A 20,852-nucleotide genomic window follows, 5' to 3' on the forward strand; every position below is an offset into this window, starting at 1 on the left:
TGCGGATGGTGAACCTTAAAACCTATCATAATGGTTCAAATGGATTTCTTTCTTTATTTTGGGAACGTAACCCCCGCAATAAATGAGGGAGCGAAAGTCATGGACAGGCGTTTTCGGAGCCAGATCTCCACATTTCAAAGCAAAACGTGCGACTTCTCCACAGCGCTGACGCATGCGCGGGTGCGTCGAAAAAAGTGCACGACGTCATCATGGTGGATGCCCGTCATGTGACCTTGTTGCTACGGAGACCCCGACATGCCATTTGGAGGGACCCCCCCCCCAAAAAACCACGACTTTCTGCACACAAACTGCTTGCTTGCGCACACTACTTCCTATTTTGGGCGCACCAAATCACGCTGATCTCTTCTTGGACAAGAGACTGGCCACATCGGTGCCTTGAAAAACGATTGCGTTGGAGGTTTCGACATGAAGCAGTGAGCTTCTGGCGGCCATTTTTCATTTGGTGCCCACCCGTCCAGCGGAAAGAGCGACGCCTCCCCGAGCGTCGCGCTTGCCGAACGATCAACTCGATGCCGGCGTCCAAGTCGTACCTGCGGCGGGAAAGCCAGCCGGCTTCTCAACGGCCACTTCAAAGGTCTCTCGATGACCATGATTCTCGGCGACACGCATGTGCGGGCGGGCGTCGTTTGAGTTTGTGAAGACTCCTCGATGAGCACGCGGGAGCGTCCTGTGTGGCTCGTCCGTGTCCATCTGCGCTCCAAACCTCGCTCGCCTCGTCCTCCCCTTACTTCTTCTCCTCGTTTATTTCCTCGTCTTCCTGTGGTTGCTCCCTCCAGTCGTGTGCGTATGTGTTAGCTAGCAGGTGTTCTTTTAAGGCCTAGCGCGCGCGTAATGTCACCCCAGAGGCCGCTTTCGGCCTCCGCCGCCATCCAAGCGAAGACGCCACTCTGCCAAAAGACCCCCCCCCCCTCTCCCCCCACTTTTGTGAGTCCAGTGGGTCTGGAGGATGTGCCCCCCCCCCTTTTTCACTTCCTGCCTCTTAAACTGTCTGAAGTCACGCCGACCTTGAAAGCGTGACATCACTGAACTCGCAGGACGCCCGGCTGCGACCGTTCTTCCTGTCGCCATTGAATGGTCTTTGGCGGTGACGAGTCGCCAGAGGGACCCGTGACCGACTAACGCGCTAACGGCTACTCGGCGCGGCGGGTGAACAACTGCCTGACGATGACGCCGCGCTGGAGAAAGTGGAATAGCAAAGCTACACGCTAGCGGGGTGCCTCTGGGTTTAGCTTAGCTTATTTTAGCTTAGCGGTGTGTACGTGCGGCGTTTCGCTAATCACGCCTTCTAATCCCGCCTGTCAAGCGCTCCAATCAAAGAGCGAGTTGTTCCGCCACCCTTTAACCGGCTAATCTCAACGCCGCTTGAGGATTCTGGGAAAAAAAAAAAGTCAGGATGAAGACAGGCTGCCCCCCACCACCATCACCACCGACCGAACCCCCTGGGCATTCGATGTCCGCTCAAATCCAGAACAGCTAAGGGCCACCACGTAGTGGAACGCAGGTGTGCGTGTGCATATGTGTGTGTGTGTGTGTGTGTGTGTGTGTGTGTGTGTGTGTGTGTGTGTGTGTGAACACTAGCATCGATCCATCGAGCAATTTCCCCCCCTCCGTCTCCCCCACACCTGCGCTAGCAGGCTTAAGTGTTATTTAGTCGTCAGTCATTAATGAAGACGCTCACACTCTGCGGCTGTCAATCACCTGCGCGCGTGCGCCCGCTCGCTCAGGTACACGCAGATGCGCCGCATCTGACACGTCCACGCTCGTACTCTCGTTCGGGCAATTGCGCGCCCGAGCGAGCACACGCAAACACACACACACACATGCACCTCAAATTTCACACGTCGACACAGACTGGCGCAACCGCACGCACACGCACGAATTTTTGGGGGACTTTTGGGGCACAAAACGAGCATGTCGACATGAAGTGCAAATCCGGCGAGAGATTTCTGGGGAGGGCTTCCGCCTTTGGAACTCAACAGTCATTGTCGTCGCTGATTCCCACGTCGTCGGCGCAGATGCACTCAATGACGTCAGGCGCTACGCACGCACGAGCACAGTCGCATCTGCGCGCACACGCAACCTGTCACGTTCACGCACAGCCGCGTCATCTCCATCGCACGCCCCCCCCGCGCGGGTTTTTTTTCTCTTTCACGCGCACACGTAAACTCTGAACACGCGGTTTTGCCGTTTGGATTCTTTTTTGGGGAGCATGATTGTTTCCAATTGTGCTTCATTTTAGTTTCGGTCTTAGCTTGAGTGTTTTTTTAACATTCGGTACTTGTTGAGTACCGAATGTTAAATATTAAAGCCACGACGAGAAGAAGAAAAAGTCTCGTGTCCCAAACGACCCTTTGACTTTCCTTTTTTGTCGATGAACTTACAGAAATACAAACTCAATATGATCCCCAAAAGCTCACAGATGATATAAATGCAACCTCGAGTTTCCTCCGTTTTTTGGTGAGGGTTTTTTTTTTTTCTCATTCTTGTCTTTAGCGCCACCACCAGGCGCTCAGCGCTGACACATTTTTTGACACCACCACGTGGTGTGTGTGTGTGTGGTTTTTGGTTTCCGCTGGCACCTTGGCAGCACTTGTGCTGTTTTGTCAGAAGTGTCGTCACCTCGGAAAATGTGACAAGGGCTGGATAACAAATGGCTGGTTACCATGGCGACCCCTCTGACAGCAAGTGACTTGCTCCAGGGAGCCTCAGCACCCGACTCCTCCATCCCTTTTCCGCGGGCAAGCGACGGACTCGTCGCCAGCGGCGTCCCGCCTGGCGCCGTTCATGCCGCGTAACACCTCCGCGTGGGCGCGGCGCGGCAGAAACGCAGACGACGGCAAGAAAAATGATGACAAGAAGCGGCGGCGAAGGCGCCTCCCTTCCAGCGACCCGATCGCAGCGTGACGCGTGTGATTTGTTGAGCAAATTGCTCGCACGGCCTCACCCGAGCCCCGAGCGGGCTCCGGCGACGTGTTCCAAACAAAGCCACCGTCGCCGTTCGATATGCAAACGACGCTTCTCGTGCTTGCGGCGTCACGTCGGGTGGCTCGCACGTTTGATGAAAGAAGCGGTCGCCGGCTGACCAATGCCGGAAGATCTCAAGTGGATCCCAAGTGGCTCGTCTCTGAGGTCAACTGGAAGCGGATCTCAAGCGGGGCCGGTTTTCTTCCAATCGTCCCAGCAAATCAAATCCAAACAAATTCTTTTTCATTGCAACATTGTTTGATTCCGATGACCGCGCGTGACTTTGGCGTCAGCCAATCCTCCATCGAGCGTCTCCAGTGGGTCCAGAATGCCGCCGCTCACCTTTTGACGGCGACTCGTATCTGAAGAGGGCGCGCGACGCTCCTCCTCTGGCATTCCTTCACCGGCTCCCGATCTTCTTTTGAAGATCCTTGTATTTCTTCTCCAATCTCGAAATGGCCCCCGACCCCACCTGACCTCTCGGAGCTCCTGCCCGGTGCCGAGTGGTAACACAGGACCATAAGTGGAGGCTCGGGGGGGGGGGGGGCTGAACCTCATCCCTCGCCGCTCCCTCTCATTGGAATGAGCGTGCTCGGCAAGCCCCCTCGTCATCTGCATTCTTTGGCTTTGGACTCGGCGTGAGACTTGTTTTTTTTAGTTGGACTGCTTTGGTGCTTTGGACTCTCTTCGTTCTTCATTTCTTGCCGGTTGTTGTGCCAATGATTTTTGCTCCATGTGCAGCACTGTGTAGATGGCGCCGGCGGTTTGAAAAGTGCTCTGGAGTTGAGTTGAGACTGTTGATTCAGTCGTCCGCAACAGCCCCGCTCGTTCGTCTCTGTCGAAATGATGACGCTTCTTCAAAATCATTTGCATTTGTGAGGGCCTCAACGTGAACAAAAGCTCACCAAACTTGGTACACACATTGGGCCGAGTGAAAAATGTGATAGAGGCGGGGGGGGGGGGCGGCCTGTAGCACCCCCTACCGAGATTTAAGGAAGCACTCTGGTACGTTTGACATCATGGCTACAAAACAATTTAGTTGGCATGAAACCTGCTTTTTCGTCAGACAAAGGCTCATTGTTGGAAATGCGTGATTCCGCTTCTTTTGCATTTTGTTTTTGAGCAAATTCAAGCTGGGCGTGGCCAAAAGCAGCTTTGAGTTTCTCATTTGGAAGAATTTGTCGCCGTTTGCCAAACTGCTGCTTGTTGGGGATCGAATTCACCGCCACCATACAGCACCCGCGCGCTGAGCTGAGCCAACGTTGGCATTTCCGGGCCCCGCTTCGCACGCTATGAACAAACGGCAACGTGGGCACAACTCTGGAAAGGCGACTCCTATTCAAGAAGACTTTGAGTGAGAGGCGCTCTCAGAGGTGTTGCTTTTTGTCCAAGGTCGGGCCATATGGTGCCGGCGGCAACCTTGACACTGACCGCTGGTGCCGCCGCCGCCGCAGCAGCAGCACACCTCGCTACACGGCCGCAGCATCGCACCCGCACGCCGCCAAACAGATGGACGGAAGCGGAGAGCGCTACAAGCTCAAATGTGCCGAGAAAAAACACACACGCTGCAAAAAAGCACACACGTTTGCGCTCTGCACTGGTGCCAACTAAGTGTGTGTGTGTGTGTGTGTGTGTGTGTGTGTGTGTTGATGCAACTTCAAAGGAGAATAATTACATTTACTATGTAATGTTTGCATCATGATTCCAGCTCAAAATCAGGAACCAATCAGCTGAATGTGCGTGCAAATGGAAATGTGGTGTTCAATGAGGAAACGGCGGCGGCGCTGCGCACGCACGCGCCGCCTGCGGGGAAGGAAGTGGATCGAAGAGCGATCGATGAGTTTGAAATGGATCGGCATCCATTTCAACCTGAGCAACAATGATGATGATGATGACGAAGAGTGTGATGAAGATGAAGAGATGACTGGCGAAGTAGCGGGCGCACGTCACCGGCCCAAGCGGTGGCCTGCCCGTCTTTCTCTCTGGCCCAGCTGCGCCCTCCCCCGCCGTTGGCCGCTTCGTGACTTCCTGCCCTTTCCGTGCTTGTCATTCTTCCTCTTCTTTCTTTTCCGCTCCCGACTTTGTTGTGTCCAACGTGACAAGGAAGGCTCCGGCTTCCGTTTTTGCGCCCTCCAACTCAACCAAGTGGGCCACGCTCTCTTGCTCTCGTGCCGCCGTAGCCCAAATGCCGGCGTCCTTCCACGCGGGCCGGGCGCGCCGATTCCACTTGAACTTGTGATGAAGCCCGCCACGCTGGAACGCTCCATCTGCGGGCCTCCCGTGGGATTTCTGCAGGTGTTCTGGGAGGAGCGGGAACATTTTTCTCCCGGAACGGCTCAACGTGCTGCTAGCCGACGCAGCCGAGCCGAGCCGGCTGCGACGTGCCTGTTGATTTTGTTGTTTTGGATCAAATGGTTTTCCCCCATTTTGCAATCCAACTCTGACTTCCACCTCATTCTAATGTGTCCCCCGCGCTTTCTCACACACACACACAATCACTGTGGGCTTTTGAGGCTAATGAAAGCAGTTGTTCGGTGGTTTTTGACCCGCCTCCACTTCCTGTCCCCATGTTGAGAATGGATGAGAACTTTTCTGTATATCCAGTCGACTTTCGCCCATGTGCACCCAAACGGATGTACACGCACGTATAAACAAAGGCATGCGCACGCACGTCCTGATCCAGTCTGCACACGCACGAGTAGACGCCAATCAGAGCAACTCCCACGAAAAAAGAAACACACACCGACCCGTGCACATTCACACGCCACACAGGCCTGTCCGCGCCACTCCACGCGCACGCCGTCACGTCTTGCTATGCACGCGGTGGCCAGCAGAGCGGCGGCACTCAAGCTGCTGGACGGAGCCCTTTTAAGAGCCCTCGGAGTACGAACAACTCCCGTGCGTGGAGCGCACTCTCGGGTGTGTGTGTGTGCGCGCGCGTGTTCTGGGTATGGAGGCGAGGGGCTCACTTGCGTTTTAGGAGCTCATCAAATATTGACTTTGATTGTCCACGCCGGTGGAAGTGGAGCCCCGTGTCATTTTCAGATCTCGCCTGCTGAATTATTGATGACGTGTAGCCGAGCCAACGAGCCACGTATACGCTCTCGCGCACGTTAGCATCATCACGCCATGCTAACGTGCGTGCGCGCACAGCCGCTCTTGTTTGTTGCTAATGAGCGGCACAGACGGCCGACTTCATCTCATGAGGCTAACATGGCCGCCGCGTCAATACTACACTCCGCCTCGCCTACTAATCATCCCTCCCTCGGTCTGTGTGTGTGTGTGTGTGTGCCCGCTTGCACAAAACTAGTTTTCTTTGTTTTGTGCACGCTGTTCTCCTCGGTCTCACCGTTGAGTGCGACCAATGCTTTGTCGCCGCCCGTCAAATGCAACTGTGACGCTAAGCTAACAGGCACAGTGAAATATACTCCACACATTTTTTTCTGGGGGGGGTACTATTGATTTTCCACTGCTGATGCCGCCGCCACAACTCCACGTGCACGTGTTGTAATCTGAATCCAACCGCAGCGTTTCCCGTAATGCGGTTGGGTGACATCATCCAACACACAAACGCCCTGATTCATTCAGTTCTGGAGGTCTGTAAAGCAGCGGTGGGCAAAGCACCGGCGGGGCGGGGGCAGGGTCGGGGGGCTGCCCTATGTCCTTGATTTCATAACAACTTGATTTTTATTGACTAAAGCGGCGAGAACGCGGATCCCCGCTCGGCACCGTCGCGCTCGAGCGGGCCCCCGAGACGCCGCGTTTGTGTTGTTTACATGGCTGTCGTCCTTGGCAACTGGCACCATCAGATGAGGAAGCTTCGTGTTGGGCGACGGGAGGGTTGGGCCACCAACCTCCTCGGAGCAGGAGATGAGGTTGTCATCCGTGGCGACGCAAGTGAGCGAGCGAAGCTTTGCCGACATGCCGGCGCGCTCGCTTCTCAGTTGAAACTGCACAATGCAAACAATTTGTGCTGCACCGAACATGTACTGATGTGTTTTTGTTGGGCCGCTGTTGTAGGTTCTTCCTGAAATTCTTCCTCAAGTGCAATCAGAACTGTTTGAAAAATGCGGGCAACCCGAGAGACATGCGGCGCTTCCAGGTCAGTCGCGCGGCGACGGCCGCTCCTCGCCGAAAGCCGCCGGACGGGCTCTCAAAGTGTTTTTGCGCAGGTGGTGGTGTCCACCACGGTCAATGTGGACGGTCACGTGCTGTCCGTCTCCGACAACATGTTTGTCCACAACAACTCCAAACACGGCCGCCGCGCACGCCGCCTGGACCCGTCCGAAGGTAAGAGCGCGCCCTCCGTTGTTCCTCCTTGCAAAAATGTTTACTTTGGTCTCGGTCCGCGGGCGGGCCGCCGTGCTTTTTTTATCGATTGATTTATTTCAACTCGACTCGAGTCGGTATTTGTACGCTTTTTTTCATCTCCAGTAGCGAGTACTTGGCTGGCCGTGCGCGCGTGCTTCTGCAAGCCGCGTGTTCTGCCGTAGAAACCTGTCACGGATCTTCAGGTGGCAGACGACGGGCGCTGCCGACGCGCTCCTTACTGGGAGCACGCGGGCGCAAAGGCCACCTTCCGCAAAGTCCACTCCGATCGCTCAAATCTCAAGGCCCTTCTCTGAAGTGGCTCTGGGGATAAGAGAACCCCCCCCCCCCCCCAAAAATCAACTTTTTTTTTTTTTTGTCCTTCCAAACGCACGAGCATCTGGGCCAACGGCAAAGACGGTAACGAAGGAGATGAAGAAAATGTCGTTGGAGCAAAACTTTTGTCTTCCTTTGTCCGCCTTCTCATCGAAGCAAAGGAGCAAGCCCCCCCCCGCGCCCCCCCCCCCCCCCCCGCCCGACAACTCCCACCCGTCTGGGACACGCCGCCAAGTCAAAGAAGCCCTCCCAGAGTCAGTCATCAAAGAGGTGTCAGGCGACGTCCTCCCTGCCGACGTCCCGACTCGCCTTTTTCAAGTGCGCTGGAACGAAGCCGGCGGGCGCGCAGGCGGGCGGCTGGCGCTCATCTCCACGGGAGCCGCATGAAAGGCGCGCTCGCCTCTTTGGAGGGCCCAGACGTGTTTGACTCGCACCTGGCTGGGACCAAACAAACGCTGGCTGACACCAATCTGTCAGCTTGCGATTGTTGCTGAGACGGCCTTGACACCAGCCAGGGAGGCGCGCCGGTCCGAAGCCTCTTAGTCGTCATCCTTTTATCTGCTTTTCAAAAAAGCCTCAACATCTGCCGCCGTGTTTGCCCCCCCCCCCAAGCATCCTCCAGACGTGCTCCTCTTTTGCTTTGTGTTGGGGTCCGCGCGCAAAAGACGCATCATCTGGTTTGTTTACCGTCCTGACAAAAGGCGGGAAATGAATGCGGCCGTCGCAGCGGCCGCCTTCGCCGCCGCCTTCGCTGCCGCCCCGCTCGCTCTTTTGTCAGCCCGTCTCACCGCATGGCCGTCACGCCTTGCGCCGGGCAAACTCCCATCGCGATTTTTCTGGCCGGTGCGGCATATGAAAAAAGCCCCATCAACACGAGACGCTAGACATGACTCCATCCAAGCGCCATATGGGACCGCCCGCAGGGTTAAAACACCCACCAGAGACTTCCATCGCTGGAGCAGCGCCAGCAACCGACCGCTCGGCCGACCCATCGATTGATGAAGAAACAAACAAACAAGCAGCTCATTGACCACTCAACCAAACCAATCAAGCAGTCGGTCGACTGATCAACCGACCAAGCAACCGGTCGACCAATCGATCCTCCCACCCGTTCACGACGCAACAAATCAGTGGCCAAACTGACCCGCCAATCGAGCGGCTTGACAAATCAACCAACCCGGCCGTCAGGTGACGAAATAACGAACCGACCGACTAAACTGACCCCAACCCGTCAATTGATTAGTCAACTGAGCAACCGATCAGCGCAGCTGACGAAAGCGGCCGAGCAACCGAGCCTTCAAGCGGCTGAAGAAGGAAGCGGCCCACCGAGAAAGGCGTCCATCAACCGGTGGTCCGACAACCGGCGAGCTCTTGCCGGTTGTCTCACTCTGCTGGTAAAGTGGATGCTCACGAGCCATTTCAAGATATCCTTTATTTGTCCCACACTGGGGACATTTACAGTCTACAGCGGCAAGATGGTGGGTAGAAAGAAGAAAGAAGACAAATTTGAGCGGGACGAGTCGTCAGCGTAAATTCACCAGACGGCGAAGAGCGCCGAATGTCTTCCGCGGCTGACGAGCCTTGCCAAGAGTGAACTTGTGTTTACACGCAGGCGTTAGCATGTTAGCACGTGCGACTCACGAAAAATGGACTCTGAGGCTGTGTGTGTGTGTGTGTGTGTTGTGAAGCAGCCACGCCGTGCATCAAAGCCATCAGCCCCAGCGAAGGCTGGACCACGGGGGGCGCCACCGTCATCCTCATCGGAGACAACTTCTTCGACGGACTCCAGGTGGTCTTTGGGACCATGCTGGTGTGGAGCGAGGTGAGGCCGCCGCCACGGCGGACGCCGACGCGAGGGGCGGGGCTCAACTGACAAGCGCGGGCGGGGAAGCGGACTCGCGGCCGCTCTTCTTCCGAGCGTGCGCCGCGAGCGCGCCGGCGTCTTCCTCCGGCCCGGTCCTCTCGGGTGGTCCCGGCGCGTTGTCGGAAGAAGCTCTGGACCTCTTCGTCCAAGCACGTTCTTCTTGCCTCGTTCTCGACCTCTCGGAGGTCTTCCGAGCGGAGACTCCCAAGTTTGTTTTCAAGCAAGTTTTCGGCTCCAACTGGTAGCCTCCGCGCGGCCCCTCCGAGCCGTCACTGACGGCCTTGGCTTTGGAGTCGTCCGAATTGCCCGCTTTGCTCGGCCGTTCTCGGCGTGTGGCAAACGGTCGAGTTGAAGCACGCGCCGAGCAGGGATTTTTGTTTTCTCCTCGCTGACCGGGCTATTCCAAGCAGCGGAGATGGGGAAAAAGCCAGCCCATTCATTTGTGCCTTTGCTGAGTCCCGAGTGACGCCGGCGAGGCCGTCGCTTTGGGGAAGAGGCGCTCGCCATTCCGTCCGACGCCGGCCTTTGCGCACGCTCTCTCTTATGTTGCGGCGCCTTCCTCCAGCATGTCGTTGTGCTCCGCAGCTGATCACGCCGCACGCCATCCGCGTCCAGACGCCCCCTCGCCACATTCCCGGGGTGGTGGAGGTCACGCTGTCCTACAAGTCCAAACAGTTCTGCAAAGGCGCGCCGGGACGCTTCGTCTACACAGGTGAACGCCGGCCTCCGCTTTGAAGAACTTTCTTTCCTCATCCAGCGAGTGTCTATTTGAGAGAAAGAAACGCTCAACAAACACCGCGTCACGCCTCCGCTGACAATTCATCACCGATGATTTGAACCAAAGCAACAATAAGCGCTTCTGTACTTTTGCCAGACTGACGTCTGATTTGTATTTTGCGTACGTGGAATGAACGATGGAGGTCGCTCTTTCAAAGTGCCGATGATCAACATCCTCATCATATTCAGAAGCAGAATGATATGAAAAGATCAATCGCTAGAGTGCGAGACAGAGAGAGAGCGAGCGTGATTCTCCACATGTACGTATCAGAATCAGAATCAGAATCATCTTTATTGGTCAAGTATGTAGAAGACGCAGGGAATTTGTCTCCGGTATAACACGCTGCATCAGTATCATCGTAAACAAGGACATGACAAATGAAGCGCGGACGGGCCTCAGTGTGGCATGCGGTGACCCGAACGTGTCGGATTGCACGCGCGCGTGTCTGCGGCATCTGACCTCTGACTTTGGCGCATCATCATCCTCATCATCCAAATGTCCTTGGATGCAGCTCAAAGGTCACATGTCAGCTGTTGAGACTGATAAGTAAATGTCAGCTCGTGGTCTGAAATGCCCCCCGCCCCCGCCCGCCTTTGTCACAACGGCCGCCCGTCGCCGCCTCTTGCGATTGGCCGAGCAGATTAGCGTCTTTGTGGACCTGTCAGCGGCCTGAACCCCGAACGCGTTCTTGCCGCGTCTTCCGCGTCCATCGCGTCTTCCTCCGACGTCATTTTCAAATATGCCCAAAAGTCACACCCGCTCAGGTCAAGTCGATCAGCGGTGAGGAAATGCTCTTCTTTTGACTGACGATGTCACCTGCGCGACCCGAGTTTGACCCCGCCCCCTCCAACTTACTCAACTCAGCGGCGGCGGGGATGACAGGGACACGCTTGTGATGAAAGGAAGAGTTCCTTTGAAGTCATCTTTTGATTGACAGCCCGGCGGGACTTCGCGTGCGCTCAGTCGGGACCGATCACGTCGCGGGCCTTCGTGCGCGCGCGTGCGTTCCAAGAGCTAACGTGGGCTAATTAGCGCTTTCCGCGGGGCCGATTTAGGCCTCCGAGTATCATCTCGGGTGGGGAGGGGGAGGGGCAGCGTCTTGGAGTCAGCGGGAGGTGATTAGCTCCTAATTAGCAAGCGCGCGGCAGGCGGGTGTTTTCCGCTCGGGTCCCGACAGCTGTGACAGGACCGCCGGCGCCAAGGTCGGCGACTGATTTTCACAGCTTGCGGACGGGCGGCGTTTGATCCGAACGGATGTTAAGGATGACACGAAAGCTACCTCGGGCCTTCTCACCGACGTCAGGACGGGAAGACGGCAAGTGGATGCCGCATCCTCGGTCGCTCGGCCAAAAGTGACGACATGCGTCGCACGGTCACCGTCACGCGCATCGGGGGGGCTACCAAAGGCGCTCCCGCTCTCTCAAGACAGGAAGCGGACGTTGCTCGGCTCGCCGGGGCAACGTCCGGCTGCCTTTTGGTGGTCGAGCCGCGCAACCGCCCGCACCAATCGCCCGGCCGGGGAAGACTGCACATTGGCGCTCGCCTCGGGGGAACGCGGACGTTCGGATGGAGCGTTTCGGTCGTTTCCAAGCGCCCATCCTGGTCGTTGCTCTCAGATCCAGATCGTGGTCGTTTACATGCGGTCAGATGAAGAGGAACGTTTTCATTCCGACCGAGAGGCGGATTGTCCTTCGGATCCACTCGGATGAGCTCCGGATTGAGATTTCCGCTCCGAGTCGTCGCCAGATTGAGAGTCGGACTCCCGCCGATGTTTCGACTCCGATTTGGATTGATCTTGAGTTTGAAGATGGCGAGTCACGATTGGGCCTCGCGTCTGCGTCGGCTTCCATTTGCCACGGCGGCAGCGTTCCCCGGGCCGGTTTTGACAGCGCGCGGCGGGGCGGAAAGGCCATTTGGGAAACGGGGCGGATTGTTTTCCGCCAAATGTCTCTGCGGGATTCCGACATACGTGGCTCGTTCACGCCGGCGCGCTCGCCGCGACGCTTTGTCACTCCGCGCGTTTGTTTCCCCTTACCCCCCGCGTCGCTTCTTCATCCTCTTGCGCCCGCCGCCGGCCGCCTCGCCTCGGATAAATTAAATTTAAGGTGGCCGCGGGCCGGCGTTCCCGGGGAAAGCCAAACAAATATTGTTCTCATGCTAATAGCGTCGGCGGGCCGCCCGCCCGCCCGCCTCGTATTCATGAAGGCCGCACTTATGCAAATAGGCGCGAGGAGGCGGCCGGCGTGCGGCCTGTCAATCATCGTTAGCCGCTACAAGCGCCAACGCTGACAAAGACCCTCTGACAAATTGTCCCCAAAGTCAAATTTGACAGCGTTTTATGATTAATGGAGTTGATCGGCGCGAAGGAGTCGCCGCCGACTCCTTCGCGCCGGCAGGAAGTAGATTTGAATTAGGAGCCGCTCATTTCACCAAGCGCTGGCTTAATCAGATGACTTCATCGTGGCCTTGGCAACAGCGCATCTCGCCAAACCGCTGTGCCTGTGTCTGTGTGTGTGCCTGTGCCTGTGTGTGTGCGTGCGTGCGCTTGGACAGCCTTGAACGAGCCCACCATCGACTACGGCTTCCAGAGGTTACAGAAGGTCATCCCTCGCCACCCCGGGGACCCCGAGAGGTTACCGAAGGTCAGTGCTTTCTTACTGGCTTCCACCGTCATCGGGTGCAATATTCAGACGGACCTGTCATTTCATTGTGACGTTTCGATTTCGGCTCGGCTCGGATCGAGATTCCGATTCGGATTTTGAGACGTTTAAAATGCGCTTTCAACATTGAGATCCCGTCCCGATTTGGACAGGTTCATTCCGGGGTCCGGATTGACATTCGGATTGCGTTTGGGAAGGGGATTGAGAATGCCAATTTTACATTCAAATTGCTTGCGAACAAAGCGGCGCTGTGCCTTAATTACTTTCCGCGGGAAAATGAATTCCCAGCTCAGCCAGCGTGCCAGATCCGAATTTAGCTTCGGATTGAAGTCACGTTGAGATGTTACTGATGAGATTGAGATCGATGACTTCGACCCCGACATTCAGATTTACTTTCACATTGAGATTTGAAAGTACACTCCGTCTTACTCGAGGTTGACGTTAAATCTTACTTTGGAATAAGATTTAGGTTGTCATTGAGATGTCCAATTGAATTCAGATTTAGTTTGGAAATGAGATTTAGTGCAAAATTTGGATTCAGGCTCAAGTCGGGACTGACATGGAGTCTTGGATGCAAGTTTAAATTCTGACTGATCTTTTGATTTGCATTCAGATTCCAATTTGGATCGACTTTGAAATCCGCATTCACTTTCGCATTTGGAGTCATTCGGATGTCGTCTTTGGGTTTTGGGTCGACGCTGAACGTTCGAATGGTTTTTTGACGAGATTGGGATTTTCGGGGGTAGCTTTGGAGCGACATTCAAATGAAGATTTCTTTTCAGATCGAGATTCGGATTTGGAGAGAGAAATTTTAGATTGGGATTGATTGACTTTGAAGTCAAGATGGCGCCCGAGCAGGCAGCCGTCGGCAAGTGCTCTCATGAGCCTTGCTTTTTTTGTTGTTTTTGTGTTTGTTTTGTCACTTTGTGTTTGTTGTTACGTCGTGTGGACCTGATGTGGACTTTTTTCAGCATTTTTTTGGCCACGACATTCATCAAGGAGGAGACTCTGTGCTCGGTGGTTGCGCCTTCTCGGCAGCATGGGTATACCAGCACTGTTTTTGACCGGGAGGAATGTCGGCGCCATTTGACTGTCGTTGCTGGACAGTCCCGGGGCGCTTGTGTCTTGCGCCTGTAATGGGCAGCATTTTTCACAGCCCCGCTTTGTCAACGGAGAGATCGGTTCTGTTGAACGGTCTGCGGCTGGATGGATGTAAGGCTTGAGGAGCCGACGATGAGAAGAAAGGAGCGTTAGCGCCGATGTGGATTTGGAACTGGGAGTCGCGGTTTGGAGTTTGAAGCGGATTACGTGGGACAGGAGAAGTGAGCCAATCTCTTTTTCGTCAATGGACGCTACAGCTTCGTGTTTGCTTTCTTGCTTTCAAAACTTAGCTTGTAGCAGACGTGTGCACATTTTCAGCATGACGTCTCTGATCCACTGGTGAAAGGACACTTTGATCCTCTCCTCTTTCATCTAGAACTGCTTCAGACAAAGTGTATGCAGAAAAGTGGTGAAGATTGCACGACTGTCTGTGTCCTATGTGTTGTATTGTGTTTTTTTTTTGTTATTTTGACTTCAAAATGGCGCCGCGAGAGAGGCTGTCTTTCCAGCAGCTCCTATATTTTGTTGTTCTACTTCTTCCTTTCATAACTTTGCTGCTGTGAATTGGGAATTTCTCCATTGCGAGACTAATAAAGGTTTTCTTATTCTTTTCTTATTGGGAGGTTCAAGTGGGCATCGGAATGAAGCTTGAGATCGCCGTTGGAGGATGGCTTTGTTTTCAAAAGTCGACAAAAGGCTTCGGTGGCAAGTGGGAAACGCTCACACCACCATGCCTTTGATGTTTTTTGGGGGGATGGGGGGGCGCCGCATTCAAACGCTCGTCTCCAAAGCAAAATGGCAGACGCTGCTGTTGTGGTCGCCGGTCGACAGCGAGCACGCGCGTGCCTTCAAATGATTGCGGAGGAGAGCGGCGGCGATGTGGCCAATGAGGGCAGACGCGCGGTGACAGTGAACGCCGCCGCCGCCAAATTGAAGCCATTCATCAAACGGCGACGCGCCACAAAAAGCCGTTTGTTTGTAAATTGATGCTAATCGCCGGCGCGGCCGCCGCCGCCGCCATCGTGGCCGGCCGCCGTCTCTTCCTCGGCATGAATATTTATGCCTTCCGCTTCCTCTGAGGCGCAGGGGAAAGCTCTTTGTCGGCGCGGCGACGGGTCAACGGCGCCCGTCGCTTCCCGTTTACTCGGCCACGCTTTTCCTTGTCCGCTCAGCCTCGGATGGCGGGCGCTTCGGACGTCGGTGACGGGATCCGACGCGGAGGTGTCAAAAGCCCGCTCGCGCTTTGCCGTGTGTCGCGCGCCATTGGCAGCCGCTCGCGCTCCTCCGGGAGCTCGTTTGCACTCGCGGCTGGAGCCGAACCTTCCAGACCTGCATTGGACACTTGTGATTGGCGTACGCCTCACGGGATATCGTTACATAAGAAGAGCCATCAGTTGTCGGTGCGGCGGAAGAACCAACGGAACCAAAAGCCCCCCCATCGAGCACCAGCAAGATCCATTTGGGATTTTTTTTTTTCATATCCAGACAGATCATTGTACTGTCCTGCGCTGTCGTGGGCATTTTCCGGCCACAGAAAAGTGCAAAGTATTATTTTTGTGCGCTACGGCAGCTTTTTAGGCCAGGCAGTCGGTTCCAAAGTGCGGCGATGAGCGTTGCGTTGAAGCATGAGCAAAAGAACCATCAACATTTGACGGCCCAGAGCGGAAAGGGACGTTCCTGCCTTCCCCGTCACAAATCGGGCCCTGTTTTGAAAACGGAGCGGACACGTGAATCCACGTCTTTGACGGCGCCGCCAGTTGCTGGCGGATTCGCAGCCCAAGCGCGTCTCCGAGCGCGTCTCAGAGCGCCGATGGTTTAGATGACATCAAGTCAAGTCGAGCAAGCGGTGGCCGCCGTCGTGCGCCCTTAGAAGTCTCTCTGATGGTCGCTCATGTCGCCCCCCCCCCCCCTCCTTTTCCTTGTTCCTCGCCTCGCCGCTGGTGATTTATCTTACTTAAGAGCTGTCTGACGACTCCTCCTCCGGGCTCGTCCTCATCCTCGGGCAACCGGCATCTCATGAAGACCCCCCCCCGCCCCCTCCCGACCGCCCACCACAGTGGGAAATTGCAAAGAAGGTCCCATCCCGGGTTTACGGCGGCGTTGGGATTCCCTCCCAGTCGCCGCTGTGTCTTGACGCAGCCCACGTTTCATCTTCGGAAGCCCGCGTCGCATTTTCTCTCCCCGACAGATTTGGAGTCGCCCGTGCCGAGCGTCCGGCTGGAAGGGAAATCCAAGTCAGCCGAAGGAATCGCTTTGCACTTAGCGCAGCCACTTGAGGGACGAATGTCCGCTCTGCCCCCCCCCCCCCGGCGGAAGCCGACGCGAGGCCCAGAGAAAGGAGCCGGCCGGCATCGGCCGCCGCCGTTGCCGACGGGGAAGGAGGAGGCCGAGGGGCGGCGGCATGCAATACCCGAGGGAGCGCCAGCAGAGAGCTCCACCTTCCCGCTTCTTCTCCTCGGGGACGTCGGCGCTCCCTCCCTCGCCCCCTCCCTCCCCACATCTGACGATGACGTTGTCGCCGCTTCCTTTCGTCTCTCCTTCGGTCGCTTTCTCCTCCTTAAAGCTTTTTTTGCCTTTTGGCGCAGCCGAGGCGGGCGGCATCGCAATGCGCCCGGCGGAGAATGGTCTCGTCACATTTCAAAAGACAACGCCAAACAAAACCGAAACCAGCTGCCCGCTTTGAATTGGGCCAACTTTGTGTTTTGAAATGCTGAGTTTGACTTTGAGATTGGACGGGTTGCGGGCAAGATAGAAAAAAAAACAGCGCGGTTGCGCGGGAGAAAAAGGAGAGTTCAAAAGCGGCACCCGCCCGCAAATGAAAGGAACGTGGCTTTCTCCGGCCCGCTCGCGAGTCGCCAGCCTCCCAAGCAGATTGCTCACTTCCTGCCCACTTGTATCGGACACGCCGGGACGCTCGAGCATTTGTTGATGTCGTGGGGAAAACACCGTTGAGCCAGCGTGGCCTTTGAGGTGAAATGACAAAGGCCGGTCCAGCCAAAAGGTCACCGGGTCAAGTGGCGACCGAGAAGCGGGGCGGGAAAGGGGTGGGGGGGGGGGGGGGGGGGCTCGCTTATTGGCGCTGTCCCAATGTAGTCCGCACCGCGACAACCTGGAGCCCAAAGGCTCCAAGACGCCAGAGTGTTTTTCACAGCCGCTTTGTTTTTCGTCAATGAATGACGATGTGCTTGCAACTGGGCGACAGGAAGTGCTGTTGAAGCGAGCCGCCGACCTGGTGGAGGCGCTCTACGGGATGCCACACAGCAACCAGGTGAGGCCCGCTCGGCGCGAGCGACGAGCTTCCTGCTTCTGACCCCCCCCCCCCCTCCGCAGGACATGATCCTGAAGAGAGCGGCCGACCTGACGGAGGCGCTGTACAGCGGCGTCCCCCGCGGGCACAACCAGCTGCCGTCGCTGAGCGGCGCGGCGGCGGCGCATTCGGGAATGATGGCCGTCAACTCCTTCGGCGGCCAGCTGAGCGCAAACATCTCTGAGGCGTCGCAGGCCGACCAAGGTGAGCCGCGCGCGCCGCCTTCTCGGCTTTTTCCCTTTTGCTCATTATTTTGTGTTCCTAGCTTACTCGCGCAGCTCCAGCAGCGTTTCCCCTCGTGGTTACGCGCCGAGCTCCACGCCGCAGCAGTCCACCAACTACAACGCCATCAACAGCATCACTTCCTCCATCAACGGCTACGCCGCCGCCATGAGCAACCTGGCCGTGCCCGGCTCGCCCGGCTTCATCAACGGCACCGGCGCAAACTCCGCCTACGCCGGTAAGTCGCCCGCCGGCTCGATTGGCGGGGTTTTGACAGCCCCTCGCCGGTCTGCGCGATTGGTCATCGCGGCCGCCGAAGGTGCCGCCCCCGCTCGCCACGCGCCCCGCCCTCACTCGCGCCCTTTTTTGACTCGGCCTCGTCGATTTCCGCTCAGGGCCCCCCGCCGTCGCGTCCGCCGTCGCGTGCGTTCATTGCGTCAGAGCCTCGGCCCGTCTGGGCGCAAAGCTCGGCTCGCGGTCAAGTTGTGGATCCACTCTGCCCGACGGCGGCGAGCCATCCCCGCCGTCCCGTTCCCCCCCCGCGTGCGCCGGCCACCGGCTCGCTCCTTCCTCACCCGTGGTCTCCCTCTTCTTCCTGCTCCCGCAGGCGCGCGTTCGTTCTCTCCTGTGGTTTCTGCAGTCAAACAGAAGAGCGCCTTCGCTCCCGTGCTGCGGCCACAGACCTCCCCGCCCCCCGCCTGCACCTCCGCCAATGGCGCCGGCCTCCAGGGTGAGCATTGCCCATGCGCCCTCCCATCTTTTCCCATCGCTGCGCTTGCCCCCCCCCCCCCGCCAAGGTTGATCCATAACTTGCGTGTGGGGCGAGGAAGCGAACGTTTGTAATTATTTTTTCCTCCCGGTTGCTGGCGACGTGGAAAAAAAAACGGTCCTTTTGGTTTCAAACGGCCGCTTTGAGCGATTCGGCCTTTAGCGACGGGAAAGCGGTTCCCCAGAAGCGATGCCGGAAAAGACACGGGAAGCCTCGGCTTTTGCTTTGACGCGGCCGTCGGCGAGCGTGCGGCGGGCACAAACAAACGCGTCGTCCTGATTTGCGAAGCGTTGCGGGTTTGAAGCGCGGCCTGGTTTCTGCTTGCAGCCATGGCTGGTCTCATCGTGCCGCCCATGTGAGACGACTCCAGCCCCGGCTCCGCCCATCCCCCCGCCCCCCTCGCAGTCGCCATCCATCGGCGAGCCCGACGGATCGTCCGACCTCCGCCTCCACGGTCACGTGACTGCGATGACGCCACTTCACAGATGTGGGTTTTGCCTCGTTGGGGGGGCGGGGGGATTTTTCCCAGGAAGGTCCTGATGACATCATCATCATCATCGGCCAATCGGCTTTGGGCAAGCGGGCGCCTCTGCTTGTTTGCCTCCAATGTTTGCATGACGCTTGCTTGAATAGTTTGTAAAAATGGCAAGTTTTTTTTGAGGGGGAGGGGGTGTCATCTTCCGGGGACGTCTTTATTGAATGCAAAGTTACGCTCCAAGGAGGATCCGCCACTTGCTTTTTTGTTTTGTTTTTTACACGTCGCACAGGAAGAATGCGAAGGCTTTTTTGAAGTCCAATGGCAGCGACTTCCTGAACGTCCCGCTCTGGAAAAGTGGGGCTCGAAAATCCTTTCGCCCCCCCCCCCCCCCCCCCCCCCCGTTTTTTCCTCCAAAAGCACTTTGTGTCGTGAGCACCGTCGGCTGAGCGTTTGACATTTTGGCCAGCAAGCCACGAGGATCTTTTTTTCTCTCTCTCTTCTTCTTTGACCTTTTTTGTTGCCTTTTTCCACTTCTTCTTGCTGTTAGTGTGCGCCTTCCGTTTTTCCGTATTTCCAAGCTTTATTTGACGTTGGAAATCTCCATGGTTGTTGTCTTTTAGAAATTGTTAAAAAAAAAAAGGTTTTGTAAAAAAAACAAACCTCGCAACATTGTTCAAAACATGTCCACTTTTTGTAAAGGCATTTTGCGTCACATGTGCGGCGCACTAACGAAGCTAAAAGCAAGCAACTGTTGACGCGCTGCTTCCATCTGCCGCCTTTGCACTGAAATGTCTTTTCGGCGTGGCTCGCCGCTCCTGCTCTGCTTGCTCTTCTCGCCCAGGCGAGCCTTTCCTCGCCTTCTGCTTTGGGCTCCAGAGCGCGCGCGAAATGGAACGTCTCCAACGCCGCTCCGTCCGAGGGCGTTTTTTCGACCTGGTCTTCAGATGGCTCGGGTTGTTTTCGAGCGCGCGGAGATGTCGGCAAAGTCCTTGCAGGGAGTCAACTCTGCCCTTCCTGTTTGCCATTGGCTGTCTTGGGGTTTTGTTTTGCTTTTTCCAATGCCGCTCGCGTATTTGTGCTCGCCGGGCCAAATGCATGCGAGAGTTGACTCCCCCCCCCCCCCCCCCCCCCCCCCCCCCGCGTGCACGAGCGTGCCAAGCCGTCCCATGCGCGCGCGGATGCTCCGGGTCGCTGCCGACACACGCACGTCGGCCCACGCGTACGCGCGCATTGGTCCGCATGGTGAAGCGCGCCTCCGTCAAGGCGTAGAAGTTTCCGTCGCGCCGCGCGATTGACAATGCCAACGTTGGCGCGTGCGTGCGGTGCTTTTTGGACAGAAAGAAATAAAGATGACGTCACCCGAGCGACTCGACGCCTGGTCTCTCTTTGCTCACGTTCCTCCGTAGCTTCGGTTGCGCCCGTTCCATCCAAAGGCAGGACTTGCGGTTCTGCCGGGCGTGCTTCTCAACTTGAGGGAGGCAACCCGCACTCGAGGCGACCTCGACGGAAGCGGTGGCGGCGCCCCGGAGAGACGCGAAGGCATCCTGGGGGCTCCGACGGGAAAAACCAGAGGCACGTAGCCTAGTACCGTAGCTCTCGTTTTATCCGAAATGTCCGAAAAAGCCCATCGGAGCAAGTTTGGCTTCCATCCATTCCTGCGCCGGGGCCGCCGGCCCACGCGCAAAGTCCGCCCGGCCGCTTTTGTCGCCGTTCCCGGGAGATTTCTGCCTGCGGCGACTTGTCGGGGGCCATGGAGACCGGGGGCCAACCGGGCGCCTCCCGACATGGCAAAAGCGCTCCCTTGCCGCGTCGCCATCGCTTCAGGTCCACCGGAGCGGACTGGACCAAGAGTTCGGCCGCGCACCTTCTGAGATTGGCCAACGCTTGACAAGTTGAAAGATCGAGAAGGACCGTCGACGCCGGGCCCGGCCGACCCTCTGCCAGATTTTCTTGAGCCTCAGAGTTTGACGGCTGTTGGCGTCTGTGTCCCGTGCAGCGAGGTGCTGGCTAAAGACTTTGCGCTTCTCAAACAGCTGCGTACATC

At 56.8% G+C, this 20,852-nt stretch overlaps 1 protein-coding gene across 3 annotated transcripts in view; it reads left to right on the forward strand.

Annotated features, from left to right (window-relative positions):
* LOC147209514 (transcription factor COE3-like) overlaps window positions 1-19,922 on the forward strand; it is a 34,075-nt gene extending 14,153 nt beyond the window's left edge. The window contains exons 7-16 of one of the 3 annotated variants that reach the window (XM_086105547.1): window positions 7,006-7,087; window positions 7,158-7,275; window positions 9,318-9,451; window positions 10,079-10,205; window positions 12,825-12,913; window positions 17,235-17,300; window positions 17,363-17,543; window positions 17,605-17,799; window positions 18,169-18,291; window positions 18,658-19,922. In XM_086105547.1, coding sequence (XP_085961673.1) covers window positions 7,006-7,087; window positions 7,158-7,275; window positions 9,318-9,451; window positions 10,079-10,205; window positions 12,825-12,913; window positions 17,235-17,300; window positions 17,363-17,543; window positions 17,605-17,799; window positions 18,169-18,291; window positions 18,658-18,689 — 1,147 coding nt within the window. In that variant the 3' untranslated portion in view covers window positions 18,690-19,922. The remainder of the gene's footprint in view (window positions 1-7,005; window positions 7,088-7,157; window positions 7,276-9,317; window positions 9,452-10,078; window positions 10,206-12,824; window positions 12,914-17,234; window positions 17,301-17,362; window positions 17,544-17,604; window positions 17,800-18,168; window positions 18,292-18,657) is intronic. The other 2 variants (XM_086105548.1, XM_086105550.1) reach the window with 2 other exon arrangements.
* Window positions 19,923-20,852: the final 930 nt, after the last annotated feature.

The sequence above is a fragment of the Hippocampus guttulatus genome, chromosome 2, assembly GCF_054856545.1.
Source record: "Hippocampus guttulatus isolate MCC_2025c chromosome 2, RoL_Hgut_1.0, whole genome shotgun sequence".
Classification (NCBI taxonomy): Eukaryota; Metazoa; Chordata; class Actinopteri; order Syngnathiformes; family Syngnathidae; genus Hippocampus; species Hippocampus guttulatus.